Source organism: Hippocampus comes, unplaced genomic scaffold (assembly GCF_001891065.2).
Source record: "Hippocampus comes isolate QL1 unplaced genomic scaffold, H_comes_QL1_v1.1 scaffold242, whole genome shotgun sequence".
NCBI lineage: Eukaryota > Metazoa > Chordata > Actinopteri > Syngnathiformes > Syngnathidae > Hippocampus > Hippocampus comes.
Genome location: NW_017805385.1, coordinates 2096090 through 2107071, shown reverse-complemented (window position 1 = coordinate 2107071; position 10982 = coordinate 2096090). Strand labels below are relative to the sequence as shown.

The following is a 10982-nucleotide window of genomic DNA, read 5'->3' as shown; positions in this document are numbered from 1 at the left end:
CCGCCGCCCGCCCGCCGTAGTTACACTCGCCCGTCATGTAACGCAGGGCGTCGAACGGCACTTCCTGGCGGAGCGCACGTGGCTATGATATCGTACGTGCACTTAACACCGCCACAGAAGAATATTTTGTGCGACTTGAAAGATCGGTCGGAACGCTCAGAAGAAACGGGAGGCGATTTGGGGTCACTTACACGCGAGGTCAGTGGGCCACTCTAAAAAACAGGCCTGAAGCCATCGGATTGAGAAAAAAAAAAAATTAAAAAAAATCGATGCTGCCTAGAAAGCGACAATTTGCAGACTTGTTGCCTTCTCTGATCAGGAGCGAAATGCTTGAGGATGTCGTCCAGGTTTGGAAGGTATTATTTGACAATTTGCGGTCAGATGTTGCCTTCTCTGGACTTTCTAAAGTGGTGTCTGTCTGCTTGCTAGCTGCTAACGACCGTCTTTGTAGCCTCATCGCCTCCTAATACAGAAAAGGAGATGAAATTGCCCAATGATATGCCGCACATAGTCTCCTCAAAGTCTATTCTTCATTAAAAAAAAAAAGGGTGAACAAAGGCCGGGCGGGCGCCACGTGGCTATGATATCGTACGTGCACTTAACACCGCCACAGAAGAATATTTTGTGTGACTTGAAAGATCGGTCGGAACGCTCAGAAGAAACGGGAGGCGATCTGGGGCCACTTACACGCGAGGTCAGCGGGCCACTCTAAAACAGGCCTGAAGCCAACGGATTGAGAAAAAAAAACAACAAAAAAAAAATCGATGCTGCCTAGAAAGCGAGAATTTGCAGACTTGTTGCCTTCTCTGATCAGGAGCAAAATGCTTGAGGATGTCGTCCAGGTTTGGAAGGTATTATTTAACAATTTGCTGTCAGATGTTGCCTTCTCTGGACTTTCTAAAGTGGTGTCTGTCTGCTTGCTAGCTGCTAACGACCGTCTTTGTAGCCTCATCGCCTCCTAATACGGAAAAGGAGATGAAATTGCCCAATGATGTGCCGCACATACTCTTTTGGCATTTTCTGGAGGCAAAATTCAGCGGCACTTGAGAATGAAAATGTCACGTCATTAAAAGGAAAATAAATTCTACATTTGTGTCACCATGGTAACGGTGAAGGCCTCCAGAACCAAGAGTGTAAAAATGTCAACAGGTGTTTTGGAATATTGCTAATGTGCGCTCACAAGCGGAGAGACTTTTTAGCATACGAACGGGGAGGACGCAACCGAACAATCAGAGGTGGCAAAATGATCACCCCAAAAAATAAATAAATAAAAAAGGACCAGAGATGGGAAGCGCATAGGGGTGTGAAGTGCAGACTTTGTGAGTGAAAATGCTTTCATTAACATGGCACTGAAATGCCACACGTCTAGTCACGATGTCATGCCAAGACGTTGACGGTAATTGTGGGCGGGGTTTAACGGCCGCTCTCTTGCATGAGACAGGGCCACCCCTTCAAAGTGGGCTAATTTCAACCAGACAGAAATAACTAATTGCGCCAAATCTTTCATGAGGGAAGTTCGGTGTTTTTCCCCATCACAAAAATAAATAAATAAATAAATAAAAATCTCCGTGGGTCTTGAAAGAGCAGTCAAAATGCTCTTCCATGGCTCTGCTTTGAAAATGGCTCACAGAAGCGCCAAAAATGTCAGACAGCTGGGGACTGTTTTCAGTCGAGATGAAAACATCCCAACGTCTTGCCAAGAAATCTACCTGATGTTGCTCAAGGAACATCTGTAACTGCTGCACAGAGATCCGAAGGTCGGTCTCGTTGAACTCGTACGGAATGTTCCATCCCAGAGGTCCGAACTTTCTCCTCTCCTGGGTGAGAGCGTGGAAAAAGCACAGGCCGTAGAGGAGTTTCTTGAACACCGCCTGCAAACACGCAACGTACACAAACGTCAAGGCCGAGTGCAAGGTGTGGACCAAGATGAAAAGGCGAGGATGTTTCCACAGCTGAAGCCGACACCATGACACACACTCAGGGAGGGGGTTGGAATAGCACCAAACGCCCACAAAAGAGCAGCAGGAGGAAGGAACTAAATCATCTTTCCCATCAGTGGAAATGCCATTAATCTGGCCCAGCCACCCAACCAAAAAAAAATTGCCAGGTGGATTTTAATGAGAAATTTTACTCCGCGAAAACATATGACTGGCGTTCCCACCTTGGCCACCTGGGGGCAATATGAGGGAAAACAGACGGCTATACTGTTCAATGAGATGTCTCAGCTCATCAGTACTGCACGTTCTAGTCGCCGTTCTTTGCGGAGGATAAAGACTAAATAAGTACTGTGACATTGTCTTTCGATGTGTGCTGCTGCACCGTTCGTGTTCAATGCGTGACAACACAAACACGCACGCTCTGACTCACCGGCTTGCTGGAGCTGTCGAACCAGTTAGGGTCCGAGATGGGGTCCATCAAGAAGCAGCGGACAATATTGGGCCTCAGGCCTTTGGGAGCCTCGTTGGTCATCTTGACGCCGTTCTGGAGCACGGCCACCGGGAAGGTGGGCGACGGGTAGCTGGTGAGCCACAACCGGAATTCAGGATGCGTGGACTCCGGGTTCAGCTCCTGCACAAAGGGATGAAGAGGAAAAACAGACAAAGCGCATCATTTGATTGCACTTGGGGGGGGTGACAACGACAACTTTTGGGGCCTTTTTGCCAAGATTTTAGAGGCAAGATGCGCCTAGATGTGCGGTGGTGCATTTGAACCTCGCAGACTCTCTCCAATGTGGACATCCAGGATGTGGCCAAGTGACAGTTCTGCAGAACCACCCAGGTGCCGTCCGCGATACCCGACTCGATCATTTTCATGGCGATGGGACCTTGGCCTTGGCCAAGGGAAAGCGACGTCAGCTTGTCCCCTGTAAAGCCCTAAAACACATCGAGAGCGGGAGATGCATTTTCAACTCTTGAATGCAGCCGCCGAGAACTACAGTGGCTAAACGCCATCTTCACCTATCAGATAAATGTTGCTCTCTATCAAGGTTTACTTCCTGCATACAACAGCAGGGAAAAACCTTGAAAATCAAAATGACCAAATCGGAGTCAGCCCTGCTCTACTTCCCAGTGGCTCGATTGTCGCGAGTCATTTCTTTTGTGCTATCTTGGCACCTTTTCGTGTCCAAACTTGAGCAGAGCCGCCATGGGGTCCGAGCCCGGAGACAGGATGAAGATGAGGGGTGCGCAACAGTGGCTGTCACCGAAAGTGTTGCTCAGGTTGAAGGGCGGAGCCTCGATGAAGGGGCGGCCCAGACTGTCGGAAACAAACTGCTGCACCATCGGAATAATCTAGGGGGGCACCCCGAGAAGAAAATGAAGCAGTGTATCACTGAACACCATCACAGGCACTGACCTACAAAACATATTTGACCTTTAATAATGTATTCATTTAGTCCCTACAGTATGAAAAAAAAAAATACAGTCAACACCTTCGAGTCTTGCCAACCTGCCGACCGCCTCAACTGACACGTCACTCTGCGCGCACAGCAGTTAAATCGAAAGCCAGTAAATAGCTCGGGCTTCGTATGACTTCATTTGCAGCAGTGATCAAGAGTTGCTCTTCGCAGATGCTAAAGAAAATGTGCTCGTGAGTGTTGTTATCTGTCTCGATGTGTTCGTCGAGCTCGTGTGTTGAACAATCCATTGTGGTAACACTGCCGCATAGATGCTTTGAGCTAGCCGCCAAAGGCGTTTCTCATTCTGCGTTAGCATTAGGCTGAGCAGACTTAGAAGCTGAGCTATGTGGTTGTTATCAATCCATAAAAAGAGTGACAAACTTTTTCACATTTCACTTGACAGTCCCTTTGAAACGGGGGCGGTCATAAACAGACACGCGGCACTCGTGTCTCCGGTTTTGCTCGTAAGTCAAAGTAAACAAAATGGGCCGAACGATGGCGCCAATCTGGGCAAACTCACAAATGGGCTCACTCGTGTCTGGAGGCACAATTACAACAGTCACCTTGTCGGGCCGGAGACATCGGATCACCAGCATCCTCTGAAACTGAGTCAGGCTCTCCTGCCATTCGTTGGGGAGCGGAGTCTGGTGGGGGTTCTGTTCACGGTGGACACACACACACACACACGTACACACACACACACGACAACAAATATATTACTCGTCTTCGGTGGGATGTTGTTCCAAACAAGGGATTCGATCTACTTGTCACCTTTTTTTAAACTGAGAGTTACTTCTTTTTTTCCTTTCTTCCTCGTTGCAATAACAGTAGCAGCGGCCATCACATTTCTAGGAGTGTTTACATTTTCCACAACAATCCTGAGAGATTTGCCGCTCACGCACGGTGGGTGGGCCAGAAGCCATTACGGGGGAACATGCGCAAGCCAGCTACATTAGTAAAAAAAAAAAAAACGCGAGAGTAGAGCCCTAATTGGGCAACTTAGTTGCAATTGAGGTCACTTTACTTCCACACTATTTGTCAACTCTTTTCGGAACGATGGCTTTTGTGTGCAGGTGGCTATTTTATTGAGCCGCTCCAAGACGAATCATTGCAATTAAACCCAAAAAAGAGGAGGTCATTTGTCTCCTGAAGAGAAAGAAGGAGGGTAGAGAAATTAATAAACTCGTTAGGGGGAAGGTGGGAAGATGATGAAGCCAAACAGGGAGAAAAAAAAAAAATAAGACATTGGCTCAAGGGCCGGGGGGGTCACACATTCACACATTCATGAAGAAAGGCGGCTGCTGGAAAGCGAGCGATGCTTAGCGTCTCCCCTTGCAAGATGGAAACACCTCGTTTGCGTGCATGTGCGGTGTTGCCGTGACTGTACGGCTGTTCTGGCGACCAATTTTTAATTCTGCAACTGGAACAAACTGGATTTAATTTTATAGAAGTGTAGCAGCCGGGTGTGTTGATTATAAATCAAAGTGCGTGCGTGTGTGCGTGCGCGCGTCGTATAATATGTGCGCCACGTAACGATTTAACAGCTGTTCGCGCATCCAGATAGCAAAGACGCTTGGAGCAAAATAGGGAATGAAGCGATTTAATTAGATAAAGTTGCAGTTCCTTTATCATTTAAAAAGCCAGAGTGGAATCCCGCAGGCAAACTTTTTTTTTTTGGGGGGGCGGGGGGGCTCTTAAGCAACTTAAGTTATGCACTTTTGTTAGCGCAACTTGATGGGCTGTGTGTGGAATTCAGAGTGTGTTTGCCGCGCATGTACGCCACACACTTCACGGGCATTTTCAAAATCAACTCAGCGGTAAGGGGTTCATTTTTAAGGTTTAGGATATAAGAGGAGTTTTAGAAAACATCAATTGTGCTACATTTACAATTTCAACGATTAGTATTGGTAATGAAGACCTGGATGGCACAACATTTCTTGAATTTCAATGAAAAGAAGACAGAAGCGATGGTGTTTGGTCCCGGTGGCCCTCGTACACCCCATCCTGCGGACGTGGGCCCCCTGGCTCCTTATCTTAAGCCAACAGTCTCGAACTTGGGTCTGAAACTGGACAGCGATTTTAAATTGGACTGGCAAATTGGTGCCGTTGTTAAATTCCAGCATCTTTCATCTTAGGCAGCTGGTTCAAGTCAAGCCTTTCTTTGGTGAGCACTTTGAAACAGTCATTCATGCCTTCCTCACATCTCGGCTGGTTTACTATGACGATCCCGCTGAACGTTGGGCAAGCCCCTTCTCTGCCCATCTTTAAAACCCGTCTTAAAACTGATGTTTACTTTGTTTTATTGTTTGTTGTTGTCTGAATTATTTTTTGCTCCATGTCCGGCACTTTGTCTACAGCGGAGGTTCTTTTAAAGTGCTCTAGAAATACAGTTGAGAATCATAAAAGGGGAAGGCAGGGGGCGTGAAATACTTAATAGGGTTTTTCACAAATGGTGAGTTTAACTGCGTCTGAGGTGGGCTATCTAGTCACTCACTTGCCACCCTGTTAGAAACAGATCATTGAAATCATCATCATAGTCTTCAAATTTGATGTGCCTCACTGTGCTATTTTAGCAACCTGCCTTGGGACTACGGCTGAAAACTAGCATTTATGCTAAGTGCGGCTCATTCACACTGTTTATTCTTGTGTTGATTCATGTGCAGTATCCCAATGAAATAAATCACTAAGTATACGTAATCAAGAGACATCACTGACCGGACTGTCGTAGACGTCCTTCCACATGTTCCTGTTTTGGGCCATGTCCCTACGCAAGCCTTTGAACTGCTCGATGGCGTCCAGGCGGCAAATCTCATCCCAGGACTTCTTGGGGAGCCACGTGCAGGGGTTGGAGTAGGGGTTGTCCAGCCCCACGCCACCCGTCAACAGGAAGTGCCAATCTTCCTCGTTCACCTACGACAGGTTAGGAGTGTCCGTAGTTATCGGTCGGCTTGGACGGGGGCGGTCCAACATCCCAAACGTTTTGCGAGCCGTTGCAGGTGACTGAGGCAAAGGTTTGCGTCGTGCGCGCGTGTTTTCTTACCAGCTTCCTGTGCATCAGCAGACTGACGCAGAGGCAGAAGGAGAAGAGCAGCTTGTCCTTCTCAAAGAGCGAGCGGCAGACGTTGACGTAGAGCGAGTAGGTGAAGTGGTCCCTCAGAATGAGCAGCCTCGAGAACACGGGACACGCCGTGTGATTTTCAAGCCGCCGTCCAAAGTGGTTTCTTGGTTTCTCACCTCTCCTCCAAGTCGTCGCTCTTGTCCGAGTTGTCAATGGAGCCGATGAAGAGGTTGATGAACCAGGTGAGGGAGTACTGGTACATGGGCTCGATGTTGGCCAGGTCGGCGATGGCGAAGAAGAGGATGGCCGAGTGGATGGCGATGGGCTTGTAGCCCAGGCGGGTCTCGTCGATCTTCACCTCCGTCACCTCGGCCACCGCCTGCTTCTCTGTGATTTCGTTGGCCAGCACCTTGGACTGCGACAGGATGGTCACGGCCGTTTCGTCCTCCAGGATATTGCCCTCCGAAGAGGACAGCACCTGGAGAATTTTGTCCTCAATTTCCTTCAGTTGCCTGACCCCCCACAAAAAAAGTAATGAGAAAGTAATCCATAAACTCATTTCACAAAGCGTCTTGTTATTTCCATCCATCCATCCATTTTCTGATCCGCTTCATCCTCACAAGGGTCGCGGGGGGTGCTGGAGCCCATCCCAGCCGTCTTCGGGCAGTAGGCAGGGGACACCCTGAACCGGTTGCCAGCCAATCGCAGGGCAGTAGTGTTATTTGATTTGGAAAATAAATGCACCCGAAGCACATGCGGCAAAGAGGCTCCTCACCAAACTAAACTTAGCTCCTCCCAGGTCACACAAAGCTTGTCGATCAATCAATATGTATCATTTCAACATAATTCCTTGTGCTACGTCCCCATTCTCGGTTTAGCGCCATCTTATGGCATCGAAGGGCATTTTGGGAAAACAGCAACTTTTTGGGTGATGAATGGAAAATGAATGAGTCCAAATTTTTGTGACTCGAGAATGAATCATGCAGGGGATTGGTGTGAATGTACCTTTTGTTCTCAGCTCCTTGAAGGATGAGAGCCTGCTTCTCTTCTTCAAGGTCGGGCCTCTCGCGGGCCACCACGATGCCCAGCAGCTGGTCCTGAATGCCCTCTGGGGTTATCATGAAGTTGAGCAGAGTCACCTACATCGCCATCATGTGGCCGAGATAGGAACGGCGCAAAAACTCATGTCAATAAACAAAATCATCGCAGCTCCATTCAATAAAAAAAAAACAACATGACATCAGCAACCCTGTGTACTTTTTTACATTGTTATGCCAGCTTTCACAAAATTGGTTTGAAAGGACTTGTAACGACAGTGATTTTTTTAAAACCCCAGAGATACTTCATAAAAACGCTTTTAAAATTCAGATCCTCTCCTTTTTTGGCCGATGAGTCGATCTGTAAACATACGCGATCAAAATGTTCATTTTCCACTAAGCTGTTCCATACAACAGGGCCAACCCTACAAAAGCCGCAACGTCATACGTGGAGCCACGGCAAGGTGTCACGTCCGCCCGGCTTACCTTGACGGAGGTCTCGGGCAGGTAGTGCGGGTTGCGTAGCTTGGTGGTGATATAAAAGCGAAAGTTGGGCGCGTATTCAAAGGTGCTGTCTCCCAGCCGGATGCATATGGCGCCGCCTTGTTTAAAAGTCTGCCTGAGCAGCAGAGGCTCCAGGATGGGGTCCAACTCTTCACCGACATTCTCCAGCAGGACTGCAAGAGAAAATGTTCCAGTCATCTTTCAAGGGGACATGTCAGTTAAAAACGACCTTTTAACTGCTTGCATAGTGCTGGAGTTGGCTTTGTGCAGCTCTTGAACAACAGAGGCAATCGTGTACTATCCGTCCGTTTCGGAAAATGTGTCTGCGAGTGACCTAATTGCATTGTTTTAATTGTTTTCCTGACCGTGACTCGACGGGTAGGCTGAGTGAAGATCCAGGGCCACTTTCAAGTAACAGCCTTATTACACTGAAACTTGGGCGTTTGCCATTGAACTAAAATCTGATTTCCAATTTGAGTTGATTTTCACTTTCCCGCTTCAATAAGAAGGAAAAGCAAATAATGACCAGGGCCCAATAAATATGGATTTTTTTTTTTTTTTTTTACCATTAGGCAGAATAAAATTCCTCCAACCAATGAATCAGCCAATTAAAACAATGTTTTTTGTCTGTTAACACTTCCAACAATAAAGATATGAATTACAAGCATATTTAACTGTTCATCATGATTTTTGCTCTTTATTAATGAACTTCAACTAAAAATGTGACATCCCAAAAAACTATTTCTCGATGAAATTGGTGTATGAAGTGTGACGGTATAAAGTGCTGCCGACATGAGTCCAAATTGCTTTTGTCTTCACATACGCCTCTCCGGTTCCGCTTTCGCAGCTTCTTACCTAATCGCAACGCCCTAGCTTCATCACAGACACGTTATTATGGACACCTGAACGGTTTTAAATTGTGTATTAAAAAAAAAAAAAAAAACGCATAATACCGTCATCTCCTTTAATTTTTTCTCATTTCAAAACAATAATAAAACCTCCATCATGACTATTATTGTGTCTTTGTATGCTGTCATAATGTGAACCCTCGCCTGTACTCACATTCGTGCGCAATAATGAGAAATCAGCGACGCAAAATAAATTATTACAAACGCTTCCCCATCACATGAATATTCATGTGGATCCTTATTAAGTATGATAATGCTGTTCTCATGTTGGGAACATTAACATTATCCATAAATGACGGAATGCCTGGAGGTGACCCGCAAAGCTTTTTAAGTGACAGGACGGCAGAGAAGTTGATGAGCTTTGCCGCGCTGCTTCAACTAGGGCAACACATCGCCGCTGTTAATATTTTATTGCCGTTTTTAATAAACGCATGCCACAATGCTGAAAAATATCCGGAAAAAGACTCCATCGGCTGTATCGTTAATCATAAAACTGAAAAGGGGAGTCCGGTATTCACGTAAAATGACGACTTGAGTCTTTAAGATTTGCTTGTTTTAATTACAGCTCACGTAGCTCCTTTCTGTTTTCGTTTCTATTCTTGGGAGTTCTCCATGTTTACCTCGCAGGGGGTCAAACAGCACAATACGTCTTGGCACCAGGTGGCATATTTGGAGCACCCGCCCAAAATAAAAAGTCCTTCATTTTCATGCTACAAGAACACCATGGCCTTCAAATTTAAGAGTCACGTGAGGAGAAACGCGCAAAGGAAAATAACACCAAATTTAAATTGACAGCGGGAGTCACGGCAGAAGGATGAAAGAGGAGCGGCGGGTTGCCGAGCGCTGCTAAAGGGCGTCCGTCGCGCTCGCTCACCTGGCGTTCCAAACTGGATGCAGTTCTCCAGGGTGCGAACAAAGCCGGGATCGCTCAGTTTAATGATTGCCAGGCTGTTCGCCTTCTCCATGTTTTTGATCCATTTGTTGGCCTGGCCCTGCGGATCGATCATCAGAGGCCACCGCCTGGCGTTGCTGTGTATGCACACGCACACACGCGGAATGGTAACATATTGAATATCAATCCCGGAACAACACGTGCCAAAAAACAGGCATGTGAGCATGACTCAATATGAATATGAATGCGAGTGTGACTACATGCGTGTATATGTGCCCCTCGCTTGACGAGCGACGTGTCGCACTTCACGCCACCTGTCACCCGAATGAGGATACGCACGAGATGATGATGCCGTTGTCAATGGAAAAGCTGTCTGTTGGCAGGCCAGCGATGGTCCAGGCCCGAATTTTGACTTGCTCCCCCAGAGAAGTAGTTAAAGTCATGTTGACTGAGGAGGGAATCTCTTTTTCTTTACATCGTCCTGACCACTCCTCGATCTGCTCCTGGACAACGTGACACATGGACAGCATTCAGGCCGCCGCCTCTTATGTCACAGTGCTGTACGTGAAGTCTCCTACTCCGATACAGATCCTGATCAAGTGCACTCGTTGTTATTGTCCTCGGAAGGAGGCAGGGCTGTTTAAGTCCAAATAAAGTGAAAATATAAATTGGACACACCGCAGAGAAGGTTGTTGTGAAATGACAACTATGCCCCAACATGTTTGTGATGATTACCTTGTATGTTCCAGCACAAATAAAACATGCTACTTTGAGGAAAATCGTGTTTCTGAAACAAAATTCAACAACTCAATGCAGGGGGCAGCAAAAAAATAAATAAATAAATAAATGACTTGACTCGTAATTGCTCAGGAGAGGTGAGTTTCAGCGTGTTGGTGTGTCCAGCCACCTGTCTGAAGCTGGACGTGAACGCTCCCAGGTAAGCCACGATGCCCGCCGAGATGAGGATATCCCCGGTCAAGTTCTCGTAGAGTTTCCCCAGAGTGAGCGCCATTTCGTTCCAGCGCGTCTTCTCTCCGCCCAGGCCGCCAATCAGTTGCGTGGCGCGCTCGAGTTTCTTTTTGCAAAGATCCACCTGGAGGAAAAAAACATTGTCGGGAGTGAGACCATGACAGGAACAGATGAGCGCCAGGCTAGTTCAAGGGATTCGCTCAGCCCTAAAGCGGAG

The 10982-nt window shown here is 47.1% G+C and overlaps 1 protein-coding gene across 1 annotated transcript in view; it reads right to left on the bottom strand.

Moving 5' to 3' along the window:
- Nucleotides 1-10982, bottom strand: part of LOC109517569 (dynein, axonemal, heavy chain 7) — a 50217-nt gene that overhangs the window by 6982 nt on the left and 32253 nt on the right. The window contains 15 exon segments of the mRNA XM_019872795.1: nucleotides 1-8; nucleotides 11-64; nucleotides 1710-1871; nucleotides 2368-2568; nucleotides 2712-2873; nucleotides 3114-3290; nucleotides 3961-4053; nucleotides 6113-6307; nucleotides 6438-6564; nucleotides 6632-6967; nucleotides 7461-7594; nucleotides 7979-8169; nucleotides 9779-9933; nucleotides 10136-10299; nucleotides 10704-10889. The exon segment at nucleotides 1-8 is cut by the window's left edge and continues 145 nt beyond it. Of these exon segments, the coding sequence (XP_019728354.1) occupies nucleotides 1-8; nucleotides 11-64; nucleotides 1710-1871; nucleotides 2368-2568; nucleotides 2712-2873; nucleotides 3114-3290; nucleotides 3961-4053; nucleotides 6113-6307; nucleotides 6438-6564; nucleotides 6632-6967; nucleotides 7461-7594; nucleotides 7979-8169; nucleotides 9779-9933; nucleotides 10136-10299; nucleotides 10704-10889 (2345 nt within the window).